The 26,190-nt window shown below is 46.9% G+C and overlaps 1 protein-coding gene across 14 annotated transcripts in view; it reads right to left on the reverse strand.

The window, feature by feature from the left end:
* Positions 1-24,168, reverse strand: part of BRPF1 (bromodomain and PHD finger containing 1) — a 32,580-nt gene extending 8,412 nt beyond the window's left edge. For 4 of the 14 annotated variants that reach the window (XM_087954464.1, XM_087954461.1, XM_087954458.1 and 1 more), the window contains exons 1-8: positions 23,909-24,072; positions 19,864-20,482; positions 17,519-18,478; positions 13,251-13,449; positions 12,244-12,396; positions 10,646-10,792; positions 4,917-5,223; positions 2,572-2,877 (exon numbers count right to left, since the gene is read on the reverse strand). In XM_087954464.1, the coding sequence (XP_087810590.1) occupies positions 2,572-2,877; positions 4,917-5,223; positions 10,646-10,792; positions 12,244-12,396; positions 13,251-13,449; positions 17,519-18,478; positions 19,864-20,468 (2,677 nt within the window). In that variant the 5' untranslated portion in view covers positions 20,469-20,482; positions 23,909-24,072. Of the gene's footprint in view, positions 1-2,571; positions 2,878-4,916; positions 5,224-10,645; positions 10,793-12,243; positions 12,397-13,250; positions 13,450-17,518; positions 18,479-19,680; positions 19,722-19,863; positions 20,483-23,908 lie in introns of all 14 variants that reach the window. The other 10 variants (XM_087954467.1, XM_087954465.1, XM_087954459.1 and 7 more) reach the window with 6 other exon arrangements.
* Between the last annotated feature and the right edge of the window lie 2,022 nt (positions 24,169-26,190).

Consider the following 26,190-nt stretch of genomic DNA (forward strand, 5'->3'; position numbering starts at 1 on the left):
TTTTCTTTCAAACGCGCCTTTTCAAACACATCCACCACATAATGTGCGGGGGAAAAAAATCTATCTGCGAACAAAGGAATCCTGAGCCAAACTCAACGCAATATGCAAGGCAGGCTTCAGAACTGCTTTACACAACTTCCCAACTCCAAGTCAAGGAGCCTCTGTGGCTCAGTGGTTAGAGTGCTGTACTGCAGGCTACTTCTGCTGACTGCCGGCTGAATGCAATTTGGCAGTTCAAATCCCACCAGGCTCAAGGTTGACTCAGCCTTCCATCCTTCCGAGGTGGGTAAAATGAGGACCCGAATTGTTGGGGGCAATAGGCTGACTCTGTAAACCGCTTAGAGAGGGCTGTAAAAGCACTATAAAGCGGTATATAACTCTAAGTGCTGTTTGCTATCTAGGCTTCAGCACTTTTTTTTTTTTAAAAAAAGTTCCACCCGCCATAATTTTCTAGATCCATCAAGTGCCCTTCTTAAACAACACTGTGATATAATGAATAGACCTGGTCTAGGGCAGGGGTTTCAAACTCAATTTTACTGAGGGCCACATCAGGGTTGTGTTTGACCTTGGGGGAGGAGGGGCGTGGTCAGGCTGGGTGTGGCCAGCTCAACATCACTTGTGTGATCAAATGCCACTTTTACTAGTTGTTGGTGTTGCTAGCCCTCTGCCAGCAAACACGGAACTCGGGAGAGGCGTGTGCACCCCTCCCGGGCTCCATTTTCGTTGGCAGAGACCCTGCAGGCCAGTCCTTCGCTGTTTCCAGGGCAGCCCTGCAGGCCAGATCAAAGCGCCCCTGGTCTAGGGAAATCTCCACATAGCTTGATTCTCCTTGCTTACCATTGGGGGCTCAGCGTCATCTTTCAGATGAGAAGATTGGGCTAAGTACAAATGGACTTCGTGCTGCTCTGGTTTTCTTTAAAAACCAGCAAAGAACCGAGAGGCAGAATTGGGAAGACACCTTGAAGATGCCATTCCAGCATTAGACAAGCCTGGGGGACCAGCTTCTGCTGAAGTAGTTTGCAGAAGGAAAACTGTCTGCAATTGCTGAGGCAGTCTTTGGCAAAAATTGGTTCAGCGGCCCTTGCCTAGCCTAGGAATATTGTCCCATCTACTGGAAGTGGCAGAAAGCCTTCTCTGCATCCAGGAAAACAACATTTTAGGCGTTGTTTTTTTTAAAAAATAACTTTCATAAATCGGTTGCCTTTGTGAAGATAAGGTTGCCGATTCCAAAAAAAATCATCTTTCAAAAATTGTGCAAGCTTTAGGGACCGCTGTCTTCCCATGTGTAACTCAGCAGAGTCGTAAGGGCTAGATGAGAGGAACATCTGTATAAGTTCAGGATATACGGGCCCCGAGGACAGTGAGAAGCTAAGGCCAAAGGCAGGAGCGACACTGATTCCTCTGAAGAAAAGGAATCTCAGGATCTTCTAACCTTTCCCTTCCATTGTTATCTGGGGGGGGCGTGATGGGAAATGTAGTTCGTCACACTTAAGAAGAGAGTATCTGTAGCTCAGGGCCGAACTGCGGAGCTCCCTGATTTCGATTGTTTGCTTGCAGACATTTCATTACCTGGCTAGCTAGCGGTGTCAATACGCTGATGAGGTTACGCAGTTGGGTTAACGAAATGTCTGGAGACGAACAACCAAGCTCAGAGAGCTCCAAGGACTTCGCCTATGAAAGATGGGCAAGCTGGAGAAAACCCAGCTAGGCTAAGGACCCATATGGAGATTCTCAGTCATCCAGGGCACGGTTGCTCGCGAAGGTGCTTCTTCAAAAGGCAAACTTGGACTTTCTTTGGGTTTTTTTTTTTCCCTTGAAGACGTTTCGCTTCTCAACCGAGAAGTTTCTTCAGCACAGGGGTGTCAAACTCGATTTCATTGGGTGCCGCATCGGGGCCGTGTTTGACCACGGGGGACCGGGGTGAGCGTGGCCCACGGTAGGCGTGGCCAGCTCGACATCACTCATGTCGGGGACGCCTGTGGCGGCCCAAGTGTTCTGCCAGCTAAAATGGCCTCCTGCAGCTCTGTCAGGGAAAACGGAGCCCGGGGGAGGCACGTGCACATGCCCCCAGCCCCCGTTTCAGCCACGACAGCCTTCTGCAGCTCTCTGCTAGAGAAAACAGAGCCAGGGGAGGAGCCACGTGCGCACCCCCCCCCGAGCTTTGTTTTTGCTGGCAGAGGGGCTGCAGGAGGCCTTCGTGGCCGAAAACGGGGGCTGGGAGGGCTGCACGAGACCCTCACGAACTCCCATTTTCACTGGCAGGGGCACTGCGGGCCGGTCCTTCGCTGTTTCCAGGGCAACGCCACGGGCCAGTTCTTGAATCTGACACCCCTGTTTCAGCAGATCTGAAGAAGCTTCTTGGGATAAGAAGCGAAACGCCTTCAAGGGGAAAACAACAACAAAGGAAGTCCATGTTGCCCTTTGAAAAAGCACCTCCGGGAGAAGCTAGGCTAACGTGGCGTGACTCTAGCCTTCCCAAGAGATGCCCCTGCAAAGCTTCCAGAGAGAAGGAACGCCCCCACGTTCCTCACAGGGACAAGCAGCTCCAGGCTTGCTAGCCTCACCACCAACCTTTGCTGGTTTCTTGGCTGCTGCTCTCCTCAGCGGCGCTGTCGGTTTGAGGGTCCTTCTCGCAGGTGTTATGGGTCGGCAGAATGATGCGGGCCAAGGGGCCGTGCCCATCCCTCCCTGTCTCCCGCTGGTGTGCCAGCTTGCGCCGCAAGGCGGTGATCTCCTTCTTGATCATCTTGGTTTGCCGGCAGCGGCTCACGCTTTGCTTCCCGGCGCTCACCTCGGCCAGACGCTTGAGCAGGAGGTTCAGCTGGTCTTCCAGGGGCAGGTGCTTTTGGTTTTCCGACAGCAGCAGCCGCTCCTCGTCTGGGAAAAAGGAAACATCTGCTTTTGCGAAACTCTTTCCTTTCCTTTCCTTTTTTTTTTTTTTTTGGTCTTCAAGGCGCCCAAAAGTCACTTGGCCGTGAAATGGGCAGCATATAAATTGAACGCGTTGTGTGAATTCAACGAATGTTTTTCTTTAAAGGTATTAAAAGTGTAGAGACCACCCAACTCACACGTGGGTGGCTTTTAGGTTTTTCATACAGGTAGCCCTCGACTCTACAATCTTTTCTTTTAGTGACCGTTCAAAGTTACAACGGCACTGAAAAAAGTGACTTACGACCGTCTCTCACACTGACAGACATTGCAGCATCCAAATTCAGACACTTGGCCACTGGCTCAAATTTATGACAGCTGCAGTGCCCTAGGATCACAGGATCCCCTTTTGCAACCTCCTGACAAGACAAGCCAGATTCATTTAGAAAACCTGTTACTAACTTAACAACTGCCGTGATTCCCTTAACAACTGGGGCGAGGAAGGTCGTAAAATGGGGCAAAATTCACTTAACAACTGTTTTGCTCAACAACAGAAATTTTGGTCTCAATCACAGTCGTAAATCAAGGACTACCTGTACGCTTAAAAGATCCTGAGCTCAGCTAAAGGAGAAATCATTGCTTCTCCTGGTCTTTTCTTATGATGAAGCGTGTCAGGTCTGTGTATCTGCCATTCTTCAATGGAAGAAGAAGTGGGCGGGGGGAGGTGTTTGGTTGATACAAGTAATTCTTTTTGATGTAACCTGAATATCTTAATTCTTGTACTGAATCTGCATAACTTGCACACATACAACTGGGGACTGGAGCCCAGATGCCTGGAAACCTGTCACCTCTTGGAGAGGCAGCAAGAGGAGAAGGGGCCATAAAAATTCCAGCTCCAAATGAAACTTCCTGGGAAGCTCTTTTCAACTATGGTCCCAGAACGAAGAAAAAAAAAGGGGGGGGGGGGAATTAACATGTTGTGTCTTTGTATTGGCGAAATTCACACCGGACTAAGGGTAGGGGTTCTAACTCCCTCCTTATCTAGGCTGCATGCCTGGAGGCATATTAGACCCTGCTTTGAACATCACCTGGATTATCTTTTCAATAAAGAGTTCCTCTTGAAATACCCAGTTTTCAAAAGTTAATTCTTATCATCTGAAGGGGAGAGAGTTTGGGCCTTACAAAGCGGCTTCTTTGAAACCTCCACTCTGGAGGCACAGCTAAGGTGCAGAACGACCGTGGCTGTCCAGAGATTGCTAAATCACAATTACCAGCAGTCTCCGCTAACAGGTCCAGTGGTGAAGAATCCTGGAATTGTAATTCAACCACATGTGGAAGAGGATAGCATCTCCCATTCTGACCTGAAAGATTTGAGTATCAAAAGGCTGTGGCTTTCTTTTCTCTCGTTGCAAAAAGCAGCTTCCAAACCACTTTTTTTGGTTAATGTTCCTCTTTTTCTCTCTTTTTTTAAAAGATTTTTATATAAATATGCAAAGGGGAGGATGAGATCCTTGATAATCTACGCTAAAGTAAAGCAGCGTGGCCATCTCTTGATTCAGAATTCAAAACAAGCCTGGATTTACTCTACTGAGTTTGGATCGGGATGATTGGAACGATCAGCATCCTAGCAAGCAAGCAAATGAACAAGCCCAGAAAAACATCAGTTAAGAAGAACATGATGACGTTCTCCATCTTTTGCATCGATTGGCCAAGGCAGATAAAGAAGCATTGGTTTAAGCTTGGCTTACCGTGTATGCTCCCCACAAGGGACAATAAACTGCCACACTATTTTTTTTACCTTGGCTAATTCTCTCTCCCAATATTTTCTGCTCTTTCATCCCTAAATGTTTTTTTCCCCCTTGCCATTTTACTGGAACTGAATTTCAGGCAGAAGAGTTGTGAGCTTCCCTTTCATGTATCCCTTACTCCGGTGCATGGGCGGACTACGTCGACATGCTCTTCTGCCCCAATACGCCGGAGCAGGATAAAGAGTTTGGCCCTGCCGTTGCTCCAGAATGGCCCTGCCCACCCTGAGAAGGAATACTAACCATTTTCGGTGCTTCGCAGAGGAGCCTCCTCCCCGGCCATGGGGAAGTGCATGCCAGTCTCAAAGTCAATGCCCATCTTCTCTGCTTGCCGGCGTGCTTGTCGCAGCACCGCGCCCCCTTGCTCCCGTAACCGAACGGCCGCCCGATAGAAGATGGTGTCTTTGGCGTTGTACTTCAAGCAGTTGCTGACTATCAGGTTGAAGTCCTCCTCAAACTCGTCCAGGTTCAGGTAGCGGTAGGCCTCCAGCTTCTGCTTCATCGTGTAGAAGTCCATCGGTTTCTTGATGTGGTCCAGGTAGTCCGGGACCTGCAGTGGGCAAAAAGAGCGGGGAGGCTAAGAGGCTGGGATCCCACTTCCGGGGCAGTCCTGCTCCGAGACAAAAAAAAAAGAGGTTAGAGCAGCCTTGAAAAACGGCTTTAAAGCTCTTGCCCAATTTGGAGCAATGTCCCCACTTAGAAGGGGTACTGCCATTTCCTGTGGGCACAAAAGACACTATGCAAACAGGCAGTCAAGAAACACACCCAAAGAGCAAGACCTCCCTTGGTCTGCTAAGGAAGTACCCGCAAAAATCATTTAAAGCAAAAACAAACTGAAATGGACTTCTTGCTTTTCAGCCAGAAATAAGCAGACTTGTTTTGGATGTGTCTAAAAACTAGCTAGTCAGGGTTCTCCATCCTTCATCTACCTGGAAACAGAAGTTTTCCATTCTCCCCCCGTTCTGTCTAGAGGCCCATCTGTTCTCCTGGCTCTGATCTCTCAGCCTCAACCCACAGCTTATTCAATCACTGGGTGCTCTCCAAATCTTATGCACCGTACTGACTTTTTTCCCCAGCGAAAGGACAGAGAGATCAACTGGGCATTTTAAAATCAATGGTGGCTGCAGGAGGGAGGACCATGCTCTTTTTTTAAAAAAACACACGATGTTACACTGCGTTTCCTCACTCCGACCAACAGAAGGAATGATTTAACTCCAAACCAAGGGTTCATTTTGACCGATTCTGTCAAGAGATGGTGGGTCTCTTGAAACTTTGATTTGCGTTTTTTTAATATATAGAAATGGGGGGGGGGGAATCGCTTTAGTCACTGTATTTTTAGGCTAAGTGGGGGGGGGGAAGAGTCTTTTGAGTTATTTACTGTAAATAGCAAAATGATCTTTAAATAAAAAAGCCTCCTAAATAAAGGAGGTGAAGGTGGTTATTATTACCAAATCCGCGGGCTGTCATTAGATTCTCAGATATTGCAGTGGTATTACAGTGGAAAAGAAAAGCTGGTATCAGCTAAAAGTTAATACCGTACAGGCTTATTGCCACGAGATGCTCAGAGATTCCCAGCCATGGGAAAAGCCAATCCCCTTGACTTCATCACTTGTAAATATGACCCGGCAATTAAAAAAAAAGAGAGAGATAATTGATCCACCTAAAGCCATTTGATGATTAGGCTACCATCACCAGCCACGCTTAAGGAGGAGCTTGCTTAACTGGGCCTGGGGAATAGCTGTGGAAAGCCTGCTGCTTGAACTAAGCAGCCACCTCCAACTCCCATTAAACAGTGGTTGCGATGGTTAGGAATGGCAGGGACCGAAGGCCCGTGAACTGGGGATGTAACTGGGGATGTTCTGAGAGCTGGTGGCATTCCTGCAAGGGGGGTGTGTGTGCGTTGTGTGTGTGTCAATCGTTTATTAGTGAATTAGGCAGCCATTCATTGGTTATTGCCTACAGTAGTAGCTGGGAGGCTATTGGCTGATCCCCCAAACCTAAACAGGAACAGAACTGGCTATCCCTTGGATGGGAGATTAGCAGGAAATCTCCAGGCTACAGGCTAGACTGGGAAGTCACATCTCGAAAGAAATCAAAGGTCAGGCATATTCTGGTAGAGAGAAATTCCCCAGCACGAGTCCAAAAGTGAGAACAATCAACCAATGTGAACACAGCTTTGCCCTCGGAAGTTGTGGGAGCGCCATCCCTTGAGACCTTCAAGAAGAGATTGGACTGCCATCTGTCAGAAATGGTGTAGGGTCTTCCTGCTTGGATGGGGGGGGGTTGGACTAGATGACCTATAAGGTCCCTTCCAACTCTGATTATCTGTTATCTTTTAAAAGCACAAAAGACTAAACCTCTGGTCCCGGTGACATGACCCAGATTGGATCATTATTGCAACATTATCCTGGGACACATACATTTGCCTTTCATCTGGAAGCCACTTTTAAGCTGTTGTCAAGAAACCTGTATGGATGGGACCATATGATCAGCAGGAGCTGAAGTTAACTTGGGGAAACTTTGGCTTTTAGCAGGGTCAGAAAAGGAAGCGGAAGAGAAAAAACTAATAATCTTACTAGGTCATATATAAATTCCACCTGAGAGAAATTAGGAAAGTAGAAGAAAACGGCCTTTTCTGCCTGGACTATGCAGCACGGATTAGCAGATCTACCCTGCCCACAAGGAAGACTGGTTTCTAGAACCACTTGGAGGTGAAGAAGGCTTGGGACCGCCAATGTCAGTCTACCCAGTGTCGCCCAATCTAGGGGGGCATGAATATCGGGATACGGGAGGAGAAGCCACAGTAGTTATGCTCCTTCAACAGAGCCTCATATCTCCATCCTGAGCCTTCCACTGCGATTACTGATGACCCCAGAAACTTCACCTTGGACCTGAACTCCAACTGAAATACCAGCTTCAGCCACAACCAGAACTGAAGCGATACCCAAACGAGTGTCTGTATGTGGCATGGCGATGGATGTGCTGGAAATGGATCAAAGAGATTTAGGTTTAAAAAAACCCATCCTTAGTTCTGAGGTAGACTTCAGGCCAGTCACTGACTCCTGGCCCAGGCTGCCTAACGGGGATGTTCTTGAAGGGCAAAATCATGGACAAGGGAACATTGTCTACACTGCTTTGCGCTCCTGGAGAAAAGTGATAGATAGATAGATAGATAGATAGATAGATAGATGAATGATAGATAGATAGATAGATAGATAGATAGATAGATAGATAGATAGATAGATAGATAGATAGATAGATAGATAGATGATAGATAGATGATAGATAGATGATAGATAGATAGATGATAGATGATAGATAGATAGATAGATGATAGATAGATAGATAGATAGATAGATAGATGATAGATAGATAGATAGATAGATAGATAGATGATAGATAGATAGATAGATAGATAGATGATAGATAGATGATAGATGATTGATAGATAGATGATAGATAGATAGATAGATAGATAGATAGATAGATAGATAGATAGATAGATAGATGATAGATAGATAGATAGATAGATAGATGATAGATAGATGATAGATGATTGATAGATAGATGATAGATAGATAGATAGATAGATAGATAGATGATAGATAGATGATAGATGATAGATAGATAGATAGATAGATGATAGATAGATAGATAGATAGATAGATAGATAGATAGATAGATAGATAGATAGATAGATGATAGAGATAGATAGATAGATAGATAGATAGATAGATGATAGATAGATAGATAGATAGATAGATGATAGATAGATAGATAGATAGATAGATAGATAGATAGATAGATAGATAGATGATATGATAGAATGATAGATAGATAGATAGATAGATAGATAGAGATGATAGATAGATAGATAGATGATAGATAGATAGATAGATAGATAGATAGATAGATAGATAGATAGATGATAGATAGATAGATAGATAGATAGATAGATAGATAGATAGATAGATAGATAGATAGATAGATAGATGATAGATAGATAGATGATAGATGATAGATAGATAGATGATAGATAGATAGATAGATAGATAGATAGATAGATAGATAGATAGATAGATAGATAGATAGATAGATAGATAGATAGATAGATAGATAGATAGATAGATAGATAGATAGATAGATAGATGAGATAGATAGATAGATAGATAGATAGATAGATAGATAGATAGATAGATAGATAGATAGATAGATAGATAGATAGATAGATAGATAGATGATAGATGATGATAGATAGATAGATAGATAGATAGATAGATAGATAGATAGATAGATGATAGATAGATAGATAGATAGATAGATAGATAGATAGATAGATAGATAGATAGATAGATAGATAGATAGATAGATAGATAGATAGATGATAGATAGATGATAGATAGATGATAGATAGATAGATAGATAGATGATAGATAGATAGATAGATAGATAGATAGATAGATAGATAGATAGATAGATAGATAGATAGATAGATAGATAGATAGATGATAGATAGATAGATAGATAGATAGATAGATAGATAGATAGATAGATAGATAGATAGATAGATATAGGTAGATAGATAGATAGATGATAGATAGATAGATAGATAGATAGATAGATAGATAGATAGATAGATGAGATAGATAGATAGATAGATAGATAGATAGATAGATGATGATAGATAGATAGATAGATAGATAGATAGATAGATAGATAGATAGATAGATAGAGATAGATAGATAGATATAGATAGATAGATAGATAGATAGATGATAGATAGATAGATGATAGATAGATAGATAGATAGATAGATAGATAGATGATAGATAGATAGATAGATAGATGATAGATAGATAGATAGATAGATAGATAGATAGATAGATAGATGATAGATAGATACATACATAGATAGATGATTGATAGATAGATAGGTAGGTAGATAGGCATAGATAGATAGATAGATAGATAGATAGATAGATAGATGATAGATGATAGATAGATGATAGATAGATAGATAGATAGATAGATAGATAGATAGATAGATAGATAGATAGATAGATAGATAGATAGATAGATGACAGATAGATAGATAGATAGATAGATAGATAGATAGATAGATAGATAGATAGATAGATAGATAGATAGATAGATAGATGATAGATAGATAGATAGATAGATGATAGATAGATAGATAGATAGATAGATAGATAGATATAGATAGATAGATAGATGATAGATAGATGATAGATAGATAGATAGATAGATAGAGATGATAGATAGATAGATAGATAGATAGATAGATAGATAGATAGATAGATAGATGATAGGTAGATGATAGATAGATGATGGATAGATGATAGATAGATAGATAGATGATAGATAGATAGATAGATAGATAGATAGATAGATAGATAGATAGATAGATAGATAGATAAAGGAACCAAGACAGGGACCTCCTAATGGTGCTTTCGTTTTGAAAAGAGGGCCCAAACTAGAAAGGAATGGTCATCCACTGATACCAGGCTTGAAAACAGGGGCTAAAGAGTCACAGGAAGAGCACTTGCAGGGATGCACAGGTCATGTCCATGCCATGGTATAGATTCTGGGGCTAAATATACGACTTGGGATAGGAATGCATACTTAAAAAAAACACTTGAGCCCAAGCCTTCTCTTCCAAGACCATGAGAAAATCCACATTATTATTGCACACCGAACAAGGAGCAGCATTGTATGTTTATGCCAACGGGCCTGATTTTCTAAGGTTTCTCACATTCAGGATTATGACCAGGACGCTACTAGCCGGCCTGGCACATGTATCTGCTTGGGCCTAGCCGTGAGGATGTGTGTGTGTGTGTGTGTGTGTGTGTGCAGTATCTTGGGCAGAGGATAGGACCGGCAAGCCGCAAGACCAACCCCTTGGCTGGATGGGAACAGAGCAAAAGATAAATTGGGGGTGGAGGGGTTCTTACTTCGTAGAGTTCTGTTACCTCAGACAGCGGGACCGGCTGGCTGAAGATGTTGCCCGTGTCCTTTTCCTGGAGCTGCTCGAGGGTCCGGCGCAGGAGGATGAGGAAGGGAGTCAGCTGCACCTCCAGGGCCACTTGCTGGATTTTAATCTGGAAGGGAAGGGAAGGTGCTACTGAGCACGCGGTGGCCAAACACTCTGCCATTGTGACCTTGGGGCCTCTGAATCACCCTGGGGGGTTAGAAAGCAGGAGGGCCCAAAATGGAGGCCGAACTCAAAGGGCACAAACAGCATCTTGTCTTACGTTAGCAAATCCGTATCGGTTTCTCTGAGATCTGTGCCCACAAACCTGATAAATACCCGTGTTTCCCCCCAAAATAAGACTGGGTCTTATATTAATTTTTGCTCCAAAAGCCGTATATTATAGGGCTTGTTTTCAGGTGATATCTTATTTTCAGGGAAATGCGTTACTAAATGCGTCCGTCTGGCTGACAATCTTAACCGGGGCTTATTTTGGGGGGTAGGGCTTATATTACGAGCATCCCGAAAAATCACGCTGGGGTTTCTTTTCCGGTTGGGTCTTATTTTCAGGGAAACACGGTACAAGAGTGCAATCTCTAACCCAATACAAAACCAAGTTCAAACTTTCTAACCCCAGGGAGTGTTTTTATATATCAACTGGCTGCTCTCTATTTATATAGGGAGGTAACACGCCCCCCCCCCCAAAGCCTTCTCGCCGCCCCTCATGAGCTGAGCGCTTACCTCAGAAGTGCTCACGACGCCTGAAATGATGCGCTGCAAGAACATTGTCAGTCTAATAAACAAGCTGCCTTTTGGGCAGCTTGCCTGATACGACTGAACTTGTTTTCGTGAAACCCCAAGTGAACCTGCACTCAGCCCCCAGGGACACTGGGCTGAAAGCTACTCCCCAAGGAGAGGCCAAGTTGTAGTATGCACAGCCCAGAGCAGGCTTTGTTCGCATCATGGAAAACAGCCTGGGAGCAGGTAGAGGGCAATCTACGAAAACAAACACCTCCTAAAAATCGAGAGCGCTCAAGACTTGTATACCACCCCGCAGGACCTTCCAGCCCCCCTCTAAGCCGTTTACAGAGTCGTCCTGTTGCCCCCAACAACCTTGGTCCTCGTTTGACTGACCTTGGAAGGAGGGAAGGCTGAGTCAACCTTGAGCCGGTCAGGATTGAGCTCCTGGCTGTGGGCAGAGTTTGCCTGCAATGCCGCATTGGAAACACTGCGCCACCACGGCTCTAAATGCAAATCGAATGGAACCCCCCTTTTTTTTACCCTCCCCTCCCAAAACAAAGCAAACCCTTCTTTGTGGTTGAATTCCTTGCCTTCTGCTGTTTCCTTTATTCTCCCAGGGAAACGTCATGCCTTCCTCTTTCAGTGTCGTTCTCCAATTTAATAAGGCCTAGAGTGCAAAACGCCGCCATCTCCTTTCCCTAAAAAGCCCCCAATTGCAGGTATTCTGGGAGCATCCTACTCCCGTTTCTCCCCCCCCACCCCCCCGTCCCCAAAGTTATTCAGAGGAGAACACCCATGGCTTCCCCTCCCCCTCCCAACTCCCTTCCCTGGCACAGTTACCGTCTCTCTCTTGAGCTTCTCCCTCTTGCGAATTAACTCCACCAGCAAGCGCGCTCGTTCCAGGTCGTGGCGGAGGCGCTGCCAGGACTTCAGCTGCTCTTTCAGGGCCCAGTTCTTATCCTCTGTGTTATCTCGCTGCAGGAACATCAGAGTCTATGAGAGGAAGGGGCATCCCTGCCAAAGGCCAGGCTGCCGTTGCTTATAGAACAGCAGCAAATCCAAGCTCCTGCCAAAATCGCGGCCAGGAGCCCAAAAGGAAGTGGAGCACGGCAAAAGCCACAGCCGTGTCGGGCAGAATGTGGCAGGCCCACTTTTCGGGGAAGCTTGTTTTGCTTTCTCCCTCCCTCCCTTTGTCGCAGAGGAAGGAAGGAAAGTGCGAGGCACTAACAACTTGACATCAAGTTAACTCTGCTGGTTCACTATCTACCATTGAGCAGTAACTACCGTACAGTATTCAGGATCTCAGAGGAAGTGGGCCTCCCGTTCCATGATTCTCTAGGAGGAGTTGCCAGGACTGAACATGGGGATTCCTACCTGCAAAATACAAGTCCTTGGCAGCTAATCCTCCAGCTCACCTGGCTTTGAAAGCTGAATTAAATTTCCCCCCCCGCTCCATTATGAGGCCTTGTCGAACAAGAGAACCTCTTGACTAACGGTTCCCAAGCCAGCCCACGTGGCTGCAACCCATCCAGCCCGGAGAAACCGATGGATAAACTGAGCCGTTGGGCAAGGCTGGCTGGAGGCGCCGCTTGGGAATGGCTGGAAAACCTGGCGGCGAGTTGGGCCTCGGTCACGCTATGCTCTTTCTGTGTGACTGTTGGCTTTGCGGTTACGTTTTTAAGCTGCAACTTTGAGTTGGGGGAGCCGTACCAATTGGTTAAACAAACAGACAAAGCCCTTGCTTTTGGGCTAGGTGCACCCCAGTGGGTAGCAAGGGCTCTTCCGCAGCGGGGACACCCAGGCCCTTTTCGTCCACCCTTGCCCGAAAACTCAAGGGAAAGCCATACCTGCTCAGTCTTGGCCACGGGAGGAGGAGGAGCTGGCCTTCCTTGTTCGCAATTCCTATGGGATTGCAAGTGCGTTTGGAGCCGCCGCAACAAAGGGACTCCATTGCGTGATTGCCTCTTGAGAGTCCAATAACTGTGCAACCTCTGCATGAACTGACTCTTTCGCTGAAGGGTCAAGCGGTTGGTGATCTTACTAAGCCTGCAGGGGAAGAAGAGTGGGGTCACAAGTGCCAGAGGGGTCAGAAACCCCCTCCCCCCCCCCCAGACTGTTAGAAAGGATGCTGCAGCGCCGCTGGTCAGAGGCAGTAGATAAAACAGAAGGATTCAAATTCTGCGTTCAACCAGAATAATCTTCAGTGTCAGGTCTGCCATCTTCAACAATCTTCGCTTCGCTGGCGTCCTGCCATGAAACGCGGGAAGGGGGTAGAGGTAGGAGAGGGGGAATGATAGGGTTGACAGGAAGCAGAGCTGCCAATCCGGAACAGACTGGCTGATCAAGGACGAAGCTGTGAGAGCTCCACCAAAGAAGTTTCCAAACCTCAAAGCCATTCCCAAAATACCTGATTCACATTTCCCTGGACCCTGAAGGGATTGGTCAAGGGGGGGGAGGACCAGGGAAGAGGGGTAAATGCAGGCTTTCCGCGGGAATATTCAGATCCAGATTTGCTTGTGCTGTAACTGCTCGATCTTTAGTAAAAGTTAACCTTTAACTACAAAAAAAAAAAAAAAGGACTCTAGGGTCTTTCTTTCCTAAATTTCAAGTCGGGACAAGCCTGACACTTGAAAGTTGCCTTTGTTGCAGGCAAAGTTGCTACAAAGGCAACTTTCAGCACTCAGCTTGATGGACCAAACCAGAACAAAAAACTAATGTGGAATTCCAGACTCTGTTGGGTGAAGACTGAAGGAATGGTTGTCAACTACATCATATCCTGGATCACAACAGATTGGGAAAGATTGCACAATAACACATCTAAGCAAGGGCTTAAAATATAATTTCTGCTAAACTTTCACGTGTCCTGCTTTACAATCACCCTCTTAGGTAGTATCAGAGTCAAAAATCTACTGACGATTTCAGTGAAAGCAAGTGTAAATTTTTAATTGTTATATATATATATGTATGTATGTATGTATGTATGTATGTATGTATGTATGTATGTATATATATATATATATATATATATATATATATATATATATATATATATATATATATATATATATATATATAATTTAAGATAAGACCCCCAGAGTCATTTAATAGTGAAATGGGATGGCACGCAGATACAATAAATAATAAATAAATAAATCTATCTTCTTAATAAGGGTTCATCTGGAATTAGAAGACAGGATAAAACCTGTCCAACGAGTTTTATCTCACACGCAATTTTCCTAAGTAAAATATAACTATCCCATCCAAGGTTCCAACAGTAAAATTTGGTTGCAGAGGCTAAGAAGGGTGAGAGGAAAATAAAATAATTGGGTGCTGATCGTGGCAGCTACAAAGAGTCAACTAACAGTCAATTTGACATGGTTTCAAATATCTCCTCGTTTTCATTTCAGCAAGTTACCAGCTCCCAGATTAATTCCACTTGCAGCTGCTGCTGCTTCCTTCCTCTCCTGGAACAAGCCCCAGATCCCTTCCCATTAACAATGCCAACAGCTGCTAGTCACAGCAGCACAGCCATTTGCCCAAGAAAAAGCATTATAGCACTATGAAATGCTTTATGTGTTGATTGCCTAACCTTTAAGCTGCAGATGAAAGTGAAAACCTGGTTTTTATTAACCCTGGAGGGACTGGTTGAAACAGGGCAGCAGTATATGGGTGGTGAAGAATACCGCGGAAAAAGAATTCACACGCAAAGGTCAATGACCAAAGTCAATCAATGACCAAAACAAAAGAGGAGCAGAAATGGGAACCATTTGCTGCCACCTAGTGCCCATTTGGGTTTTTACAACTTAGCTCCAGTAAGCCCTATTTCAAAGCACTTTGAAAGCACAGCCACAAACACTGAAGAGCTACGGGACAGCCAGGAATTTAAAGTATAGTTAGTCCTCAACTTACAATCATAACTAGCCCAACGTTTCTGTTGCTAAGGGAGACAGCTGCTAAGTGAGTTTTGCCCCATTTTACGACCTTGCTTGTCGCAGTTAAGTGAATGATTGCAGTTGTTGTTAAGTTAGCAACCCAGTCGTTATCTGGCTTTCCCCATTGACTTTGCTTGACAGAGGGTCGCAAAGGAGATCATGTGACACCCCCGGGAGACAGCAACGGTCATAAGGATGAACCCGTTGTCGAGCGGGTGAGTTTTGATCACGGGGGGACGCTGCGAAGATGGTAACTGTGAAAAATGGTCACGAGTCACCTTTTTCAGCGCTGTCGTAACTTTGAACGGTCACTACGCGAACTGCTGTAAGTTGAGGACTACCTGTATAAGAAGTAACCCCCCCCAAAATGTCCAGCTCACAGCATTCTCAATCTACGCACAACCAGCTCTACGAGGGAGGGGAAATGCCTTGACGGCACTGATAACAGGCTATAATACCCGTTCACCTCACTTTCCGTCCTTCTCCCCAGCCCCAGTCAGGACGATCACAGCGGGAGGAAAGCACATCGACAGCAGGAGAGGCCAAACCAGACGCCTCTCAGCTGCTTTGGTAGAGGAATTTCATTCATGGGGAGAGAGGAGACCAATTAAAGAATAAGGTCAAAGTCCAGAAAGCAACTCCGTTTGGCGCTGCTGCCAAATCGATTATGCAAGCGGGTTGCTCCGGGGTTCTCAGTCCACTGATAACATTTTTTCAAGAGATCTGAAAGCAACTCCAATTCTGCTTTAAAGGAGACGGCGGATGCATGGAGTCCTCAACTTACCATTTGCTTAATGACCGTTTAAAGCTACAACAGGGCGGTCTTTTAATTGGCCCTCACTACTTATGACCGCTGCCGTGTCCCCTACAGTCACAGGATCAAACTTCAGGTGGCTTGGCAACCCGTTCACAGAGTTTGCAGCCATCCCAGAGTCACCTAATTGCCATTTCCGACTTTCCAAACTGTCTTTTCTGGCAACGCAGTCCATGAGGAAGCCGGATTCACTTAACGAGTGCAGGTAGTCCTCGACTTATAACAGTTCATTTAGTGGCCACTCACAGTTACAACGGCACTGAAAAAAAAGTAACGTGACCGTTTTTCACACTCACAACTACTGCAACAATCCCAACGGTCATGTGATCGAAATTCAGACGGTTGGCAACAGACTCACACTTATGACGGTTAGCAGTGTCCCAGGATCATGGGATCCCTTTTTGCGACCTTCTGAGGAGCAAAGTCAACGGGGAAGCCAGGCTCAGTGATGCACTTAACAGCTGTGGCAAGAATGGTCATTAAATGGAACAAAGCTCACTTAACAACTGTTTCACTTAGCAACAGACATTTGGAGCTCAATTGTCATAAGTCGTAAAACGAGGACTACCTGTAAGTCGAGGACCACTTGCATATGATTCACTTAACAAGAGCAAAAAAAGCTTGCAAAATCAGGCATTTAGTCACTACCTCACTCAACGATGGAGATTCCAATCCCAATTGTGGTTGTAAGTCAAGGACTACCTGTGTTATTTCTTGCATCCGAAATGATTGCTTAGAAGAATGAACAAACCCTTCCAAAGGCTATCCCACACTAACAAAAACAAAAATACGTGATCTTATTGGAAAGCCGAGCGGAGAAGAAATCCGAAATATTCTACTCAATGAATTTCACCAAACACCGAACCCCTAAGGAGCGCAGGTGCTGCACCTGCACGTGGATATACAGGTGTATTCATAGATTATAAGGGGAGGAAGGAACAGTTCAAATTCATGCTTAGCTGCCACACTTTCTGAGCGATGCTGGACAACCTCTCTCATTGTAACTAACTACGTACAAGTGTTATTGCCCTTTAAAATGCTACTAAATGTACCTGTACTTGGAAGGGGTTATTTTATCTGTTCATAAAATAGGCATCTTACTTTACTACGAGGAACACTGCTGCTGTAAAGCAACTGCAGCCAAAGGCAGTTCCTACGTGCATTTCTGATGATATGACCAAAACGCAGGATCTATATATGAAGCTAGTTCTTTCTCAGTTTAGGCTAACCACTCAGAAAATGCCCAATGGTACTCTCATTGTCGCAAACAAGCCAGCACCCCGATGTGTCTGTTTACATGGGGACATCAATGTAAATAAGAAGCTGAGAATGTATCAAATAAAGAAGCTGAGAATGAAGGCTGCCATACCTGTGGGGAGGTATGCATGGCACGGACACCACGGGGGCAGCTGCTCTCTTTTCAGCCAGAATTTTCCTTGCCTTCTTCATTTTGATCCGGGATTTAGCCTTGGCCCTTTTCACTTTCTCTGAACTCCAGCTTTTCCCGTCCTCCTCTTCCTCTTCTTCTTCTTCCTCCCCTTCGCTGTGGGAGAGGGCAGGCAAGCGTCGCATTGAGCCGGGCGGCGTGTGGATGTCACAGTAAGCTGTCTTACGGACGCTAAACGAAGTGCCATTGGCCCCCGTTTCTCGGACAGGCTCCATTTTCATATAGAGCCCAGCCTGCTGAGCGCAAGTAACGTGGAAGGCTGTGTAGCAGTTCGCTTTGTGACACTGTATGCAGGCCCCGGAGCCTCGCTGCTTGCAGATGTAACAGGTCAGCTTCCAGCGGGCTGGTGGGATGTGTTCTATGCTGTCTATGGGCTCCAGGAACACCGTGTTCGCAAAACAGACCTCGGGGATCCAGAGGGCACACACCACGTGGGCCCAACGGCCATCGTCTGTCTGTTTGAAGGCGCCGCCTTTGTTTGGACACAGGGCGCAGTCCACGGCCCTGGAAGGCGACTGCAAGCAGCGGCGGCACAGCCACTGGCCTTCCGGGATATAAGGGACCCCATAGCATTCCTGGTGCACAGCCAAGTTACACATGTCACAAAAAAGGATGACGTTGCTATTCTGACATTCCCCGTCGTTGCAAATGCAGCAGACGGCATCCTCGTCCACCAAGGCATTTGGGTCCCCTTTGTTGTGGCTCTCAAAATAGGATTCCTTCTCTAGCCGGTCCATTAGATATTCAAAGATCTCCTGAGGAATAGGGCTGACACCTTCCGTCTTCCGGCGTTCGTTCATAATGTCCAACCAGATGTAATCTTCCTCATCCATGTCGTACTCAACCTCCTCATCCAACTCTTCTGCTGACTTCTCAATGTATCTAAAAGAAGAGAGAGAGAGAGAGAGAGAGAGAGAGAAAGTGCAAGGCTGAGGAAAATGGAAGTCTAGGAGGCCTACGGAGCCGCTATCTACCCTTCAGCATCCTTATACCTACTTTAAGTGGTCTGAAAGTGTCATCGTCACTTCACTGCTCTGCTACAGTAAATTCTAACTCAGCCTGGTTCCCTTCAGATTTTTTTAGATTTCATTTCCCAGAATCCTGATAGTTAAAGTCCAATAATGGAGCCAGAGAGTCTCCAGTCAAGTGGCCAAGTGGCAGTTATTGCTTCCTCTGATTGCAGAACCATAATGAAGAATCCCTCATCTAGTTGCCACTTTATTTCTGCCCCACACGCATCTACCTGGAGAAGCTTCTAATGCTGGGAAGGAGAGAAAAGGAGAAGAAAACCAACAGCAACGTGGAGGGACTCAGTGGCAATAGGTGGAAGGACCAAGCTAGGTTCAGGTTATCATGAGGAGAAAAATTTATTGATGTGGCCACCAAGAGTCAACCCCAACTTGATGACAATCAATCAATCAATCTATACATAGCCATTAGAAGTCACAGTGATTTAACAAAACACAAATGGTGCAAATCGTGTAATTTGTGCTAGGTATGTCATGGTGCAAATGCCAAACAATGTGCCTTTCACCTTATTTATGCCAATGAAGTCATAATGTGTGTGGTGTATGTGTGTATACCCAAGTCCCCCCACCTTTTCCCCCTTTGCTTAGAAAGAGAACAAACACCATGTCATAATAGGAAACTTTTAAATCTAAGAACAACTGCTATTGAAGCTGAATGGAACAGGCTGAGCGGTGTTGTTACAACTGGGGGGTTAAAAAAAACACAATGTACCATGTTTCATTCAGTACAAGAAGATACTTTCCTAAGTCAAAGCAAAGAGGGCAAAGGGAACGAGTGAGAATCTGCCTTTCCTGACTTTTTCTGACCACCAAGTCAACTTTGGGGGGAAATCAAATCCACTGAACCGCCGTGTTACTAACTTAACCGCTTGCAGTGATTCGCTTAACCACTGTGGCATAAGAAAGACCGTGAAATGGGGGCAAAACTCAACTGAACCACCACCTCACTACCTGTATCCCAATGGAGTATCCCTTCCCAAACAGAAAGACCTTTTCTTTCTGTCCCCCCCAGTCTGTCTGCCTGCCTACTGCCCACCCGCTCTGAACACATATTACCTTGGTCTCCAAACCGGAACAAGGTGTCGTCAGAAGCCACCCTATGAGAGGGAAACACATTCTTAAGGAGCCCTCCTCTCTCTAGCTGAGGCTCCAGGTTAAAGGATCCTCCGCCCCTCCCGCTTAAGCTCTCTGAGCCCACGCGCTCCTACGTCGGGACTTGTGGCCCGCGGCGACCGGTACCTGTAATAAGAGGTGGGGCGAGGCGGGGCATCGGGGGTATCCTGGTCCAGCTCTCGGTACACAGCCTCGGGGAGCTTAGGCGTGTTGCCGGCTGAGGCACTGTGGTGGTGGTGGTGGTGGTGGTTGGAATCCTTGCGTTTCTCCTTGTTCTTGTGCTTTCCGGCTTTGGGGGCGACCGAGGGCGTTTCTGTGTTCTCCTTGTTGCTATTGTTCTCCGGGGCCTCTTCGGGAGTCTCGTCGTCCTCGGACACCACGTCCAAGTTATCAAAGATGCTGATGCGGTGCACGCGGCCGTGCAGGTCCACCTCGACCATGCGCTGGGCTTGCGCGTAAGTCATGACGTCCCGCCCCGGGGACTGCGAAGTCTCGGAGGGGCTGGGCGACTGCTTGTTGCTTGCGCGTCCGTGACGGCCCTTCTTCTTGTGCTTGCGCAGCGGGGTGTTCTGCGGGGGCGGTGGATTGTCATGGTCGTAGTGGTAGAGGTGGTACTCGATGCCGCTGTAGCTCTTGTAGATTTTGCGGCAGGTGTCCACGGGACACTCGTAGGGTGGCTTGGTGGCCCGCAGATTGTGGCAGAAAGTCTTCACGTCAAAGTCCACCCCCATGGCGTTCCTCGGCTCTGCAGGGAAGGAGAACGAAGAGCAGGAATGGTTAAGTTTTACCACAGCGGTCATCAACCAACACCCAGGTCCAAAGGACACAGGCTTTAGCAACCCTCCTGGATTCCTAGGACAGGATCTGTTTAACCCCAATGGATTAAGCACAGTTGAAACCAGAGAGGCAAATGGAGGCCTGGAGGATCCAGAAGATCAACTGGGCAAAACAACTGGACCAGGACAAGTATTGCAGCCATGCTGTAAATAGGACTGGTATGACTTTGCATGTCTTTTAAAACAGTTACTATTTTTCATCCTATTTCTTCCAACGTATTGCTAAATTATGCGGATTGATAGCAGCACTATCAGGAGACATCTGCAATTACAATCAATCCTTACCACCTGTAGTATGTTTGCCAACAACATTTGTTGTCCTCAGGACGCAGGGATCAGAAGAGCCCACCTGCCAACCTTTCTTTCTCTTTTAAAACAATCTACATTTTCAACAAAGCTCCCCTTGTATCTTCTAGCCTTATCTGAATGCTTGCATATCCTACTGTACACCAGTCTCAGTGTCAATTTACACAACACAGTGTAGACATGTTTAATAATTGTGGTCAACACACAACTGTGATCCTAAGACACGCAAAAGAATTGCAACAATCTCTCACATCCAAACAGAAATATCCTGCTAAAGTCTGTCAAATTTCCAAGATGAGAGTTGATGCATCTTGCCCTCATCTACTTTATTAAGAAAATTTATACAGCTGCCCAACTACCAGTGACTGTGGATGGGTCATATTGTTTTGAGCGGCTATCACACTTATCAGTGCACTTGTGGATACTTGGAGGGATTGTTTTAAACACCAATTCCTGTGTTTTCTTTCCTCTTCAGATAACGATGCTAATTTCTAAGCCTGGAAGGTTGCTGTCACTACATTACGGTTTATCCTGGAAAGAAATTCTAGGAGCTATGGAATTCAGCATGTCTTGAAAACACCACTGTGTAGAAATCTGTTCTAAACATTTAGTATCAATGGCAGCACTTTGCTAAACTTGGTTGATTGCAAAAAAAAAAACTAAGCAGGTCTGGACTTGGTCAGTATTTGTATGGGAGACCACAGAAGATCACAGATTGGGGTGGGAAGTCAAGAAACATTTAAGTAGGCAACTGTAAAACAGTTGCGTTGTTGTTGCCCACCCCAAAAAAACAACCCCTCCTATCTGGACATATTTAAGAGGTCAGCAGGAGTTAAACTCTACTGAAAGGAGATTTTACTTTTAACCATCTATCAAAGATGTGAAAAGGATACAAGTTTGAAACTAATCCCATTCTCAGTTGCATAAGGAAGAAAGTAGCCATGGTTATCATCATGCTATTTGTACTGGATTAAATTGCATTATGGGAAATGATTCCAAGAAAGATTCCCCCAGTGCTGACCTGTTTTAGAGGAAGTATTTCATTTGCCTTTCTTTTCAAAAGTAAATTCTTCTATGTGTTTTTATGCTGGGGCTTTACTGGCTCTATTGAGACTGCTGAAGCTAACACTCTTATATTATTAACGATGTACTCCGTCCTTTTTAATTCCAAGCCTGTGGGACACTCGTGTTCACAAGGGAGGAGGAAGAAAAGAGGCTCTCGGCCCAGTCCCAAGCATACCTTGCTCTCTCACACTGCTTTCTTCATCCTGCAGGGAGACATTTGGCTAGGCAAGGAACGGGAATTAAGGAGGATGCATGGAAGGATGGTGGGAAGATGAATCAATCGCTTCATAATTCTGTTGTACCCAACCTGAAGCAAACTCAATGAGCACTTAAAAGGGGAGGGTAGTACTAGTGTTATCCTGATGGTAATTTAGCACCCTTGCCATGCCATCCCACTACTTTGAGGAGAAATCCCACTAATCTCATCATGCTGATTCCCCTTCTGTCCCTGGTCCCTCCACAGTACAAGGAAGGGAACTGACTGAAGACAACCTGTCACCATGCTAAGGAGGATTCCCCTTTACTGACACTTCTTACTAATCTTACTAATGTTTCCCCCCCTGCCTCTAACTGTAGTGGAAATGGCTGGCCCAGTGCATGGTTAACCACAGCTATGCACAAGGTAGAAAGAGAGGGAGAAGTGGGGAGAGGAGGAAATGAAAAGGTGAAGTGAAGGAATGCCAACAGTTGGTACTACTTCTGACAGTTCACTCTTTCTCCACAATCTGGCTACCAGCAAAGGTGGGGGGGAATGATAGTTAAGGCAGAGGATGTCAGGCAATCCTCCTGGCAGCTGGGATAAGCAGGAGAAAATATTAAAGAGAGTGCAAAGGACGATTATCCACTGCCTATGCCGAGATTCACACACCGCCTTCCTAATGCCCTCGGCACCTCTCTTTCTTTTGGCACCCATGAGTTGAGGTTGAAGAAATACCTTCCACTCTACTTCCCATCCCATAATTGTATCTGCAGCTTTAAAGGGGGGGAAATGACAACTAACGGAAAAGTGAGCTGTCAAAACTGAGGCCCATGTTTTTAGGTTTTGTTTTGGTTTTTTTCCCCCCATTTCAAGAGAAATCATGCAGGGGGGGGAGAAAGCACAAGGGGAGGTGGGGAAGACAGCAACAAGAGAGACCATCCCTCTTTTGCAACTTGGGACCAGCACCCATGTTGCACCCCCGTGCTAATAAGTTGGGTGGTGGTGGTGGTGTGTGAAGTGGGATTCTACAGCAGACTTTCCCCCAACCGGCGGCGGCCTTTCCCACGTACCGGCACGCGGGTCCCGTGACTCCCCCCAGAAGTGGGGAGAAGAAGAACAGCATCAAAGTTTTTGAGGTCCGGCCCATCTCAAGCAAGGCAAGGTGGGGGCCACTGAGCAGTTTGGCGGACGGCATCGCGCACCCTCCGAACGGGCGGGGGATCCTGGCCATCGTCCCCTCCCCGCCCCCGAGATGCTACCCCCTTCTCACCTGCCACCCCCTCCACTCCCACCGCCCTGCAGAGGGGAGGGGGCGCAGAGGGTCCCCCCACACCGCAGGCTGCCTCCCCACCAACCCTCGCTCGCCCCACATTGTGAAGCCAGGAAGGAGGCTCCGGATTTGGGGACCGGGGAGGGGAGGGAGGGAGGGCTGTCAAGGCTAAGCCCGAAGCGGCCCGCCGCCTTCGACCCCAACCAGCCCCGCCTGCACGTGGGGGTGGGGAAGCCCCCCCCCCCCGTGCCAGCCTCCCCGGCCACCTGCCGACGCCCCGACCTTCTTCTCTTAACGGGCGGCTTATGGACTCCCACCCGCCCCGCCGCTCCCGCGCAGCCTCCGGACAGGGCGGCAGGGCGCACGTCCTTTCCGGGAAGAAGGGAAGCTGCTTTCGTCCGCCCTCCACCCCCAGGCCGTCAGGGCGCGATTCCTGCCGCCCGACGTCCGCCTTCCCCATTAAAACCTCCCAGCCTCTCCGCGCGGATCTCTCACCGAGCTCGGCTCAAGCCCCGGGCCGGTTGAAGGGCGGCGGCGGCTGCAGGGCGATTCCCGCGGCGGAAGGGCCCATGGGCCCAACCCGGCCCGGACAATGGAGGTGAAAGCTCCGGCGGCGGCGGCGGCGGTAGGAGAAGCGACAGCGGCGGCGGCGGCGGCGGCTCCTGCGCGGGGAGGCCGCTGGGTAAAGCGGCGCCCTGGCAACCGCACTTTCGCCACGAGAGGCGGCTGGGCCCGACGGCCGCCTCGTCAAACCTTCACCCCCTTCCCCTCCCTAATCCCGGCCCCGATTTGGAGGGCTCGCTTCGACAAAGGCCGCACCGATCCGCCTTGGAAGCTCCCGCCCCCTCGGGCGAGGAAGCGGCCCGCGAAAGCAAAGCGCCCCGGCCGTCAGGCGCGAATCTGCCGCCGCGGATCGCCAGGCTTTTTTGCGCGCTGCCTCGGGTGCCGGGAAAGGGGCGCTTCCTCGCGGGCTGGAGCTCTGCCCGGTGCCGGGAGTCAAGTTGCTGGAGTGGAAGGCTTGACGGGGGAGGAGGAGGAGGAGGAGGCGGGTGGTAATTGGGTTACAGCGTGGCGGGGGAGCTTCTCTCTGGAGAAGCCGTGTGTGTGTGTTTTTGTGTGTAGGTCGATTGCCAGTTGTGTGTGTGTTTAGGTGTGTAGGGGTGCGTGTGTGTAAGTGGGCTGCCAGTCCCCCACAAGAGGAAACTGGGCTCCGACGCAGAAAAGGAGCCAGGTAGAAAAAAATCTCCACGAGAGATAGGAAACTAACTTCCCTTTATTTTTGACCGCCCTGCTAATAGCACTTAGCAATAGCACTTTGACTTATATACCGCTTCACGGTGTTTTACAGCCCCTCTCTAAGCGGTTTACAGAGTCAGCCTATTGCCCCCAACTATCTGGGTCCTCATTTTACTGACCTTGGAAGGATGGGGAGGCAGAGTCAACCTTGAGCCTGGTGGGATTCGAACTGCCGAACTGCTGGCAACTGACAGTCAGACTTCCAGAGAAAGAAGAAAAAAAGAAAACCTGCTCAAGTGCTTCAAAGCATTTTGTATCCATCCAGCGTCATGTAGTTCATGCACAAAAATATGAGATTTCCTGAGTCAAAACTTGGAGGTTTAGAGAATTGCGCCGAACTCGGGTGGGTTTACCCAAGCTGGTTCTGTTGAGCACAGTACAATATAATAATGATTATTTTTTTTTGCAGAATGATACATTAAATAAACTAGAGTTACATGCATCACTGGTTCTCCAGTTTAGAGATGTTTCTATCTGAATTGGTGTTTAGCTGGCAGAAAACCAAGATGACCTTTAACCACAATGTCCAACTTTTAAGGAAGGCCTGACTTAAAAGCATAATTAATACCTGTCAATAGTATTGCCTCCCCCCAACAATCTGGGTCCTCATTTTACCCACCTCGGAGGGATGGGAGGCAGAGTCAGCCTTGAATCTGGTGGGATTCGAACTTGCCGGCAGCCGGCAATTAGACTTCCGGTGAAAGAAGAAAAAAAGAAAACCTACTTTGATGCATGGCTTGAGTGCATTCAGTTAATACCTGTCAATAGTAGGTTGCAAAATATTGTGAACTTCACAAAAATCAAAAGAGAGAATAGTGAGAACCAGATGATAGTCTATGTTGGTTTCTAGTTTAATAGGTATGTTTTGCCAAGTGATTAGGTGCCTAGGCAGTTACTTCTTTTGGATCTAGAGACAATGAACACTCCTGTAAATAAAGGGATTTTAAGCTTTATTGTTAAATCAAGCAAACAGATTTAAAAGCATAACAGAAAGCATACATACTAAGCAAGATAACAGTTAAATCTCTTACAGCAGGGGTCCCCAACCACCGGTCCGCGGACCGGTACCGGTCCGATGGAACAAGTCCTACCGGGCCGCTGGTATGCTGGCGCCGCCATCTTTTTGATGAAAAAGTGCTTCCGGTGAGCTTTTCGGGTAGAAAGCTCACCGGAAGCACTTTTTCATCAAAAAATGGCGGCCAGCGCTCGGTGAGCTTTTCGGGTAGAAAGCTCACCGGAAGCACTTTTCATCAAAAAGATGGCGGCGCCCAGCTAATGCCGGTACCGGGCCGCGCCATAAAAAAGGTAAGGGATACCGGGCGCGCTGGCATAAGAAAGGTTGGGGATCACTATCTTACAGGCTTCCAGGAGGTCCTTAATAACAATAGCAGAGGTACCCCGATGGCAGCCAATTTTCACAGTACCTAATGTTGGTTCCCTGCATAAGTTCCTCATTAATAACAAGCCCGCAGTTTTTATCA

The sequence above is a fragment of the Notechis scutatus genome, chromosome 2, assembly GCF_049901735.1.
Source record: "Notechis scutatus isolate UNSWTSFEM ecotype Mainland chromosome 2, rNotScu1.2, whole genome shotgun sequence".
Taxonomy (NCBI): domain Eukaryota; kingdom Metazoa; phylum Chordata; class Lepidosauria; order Squamata; family Elapidae; genus Notechis; species Notechis scutatus.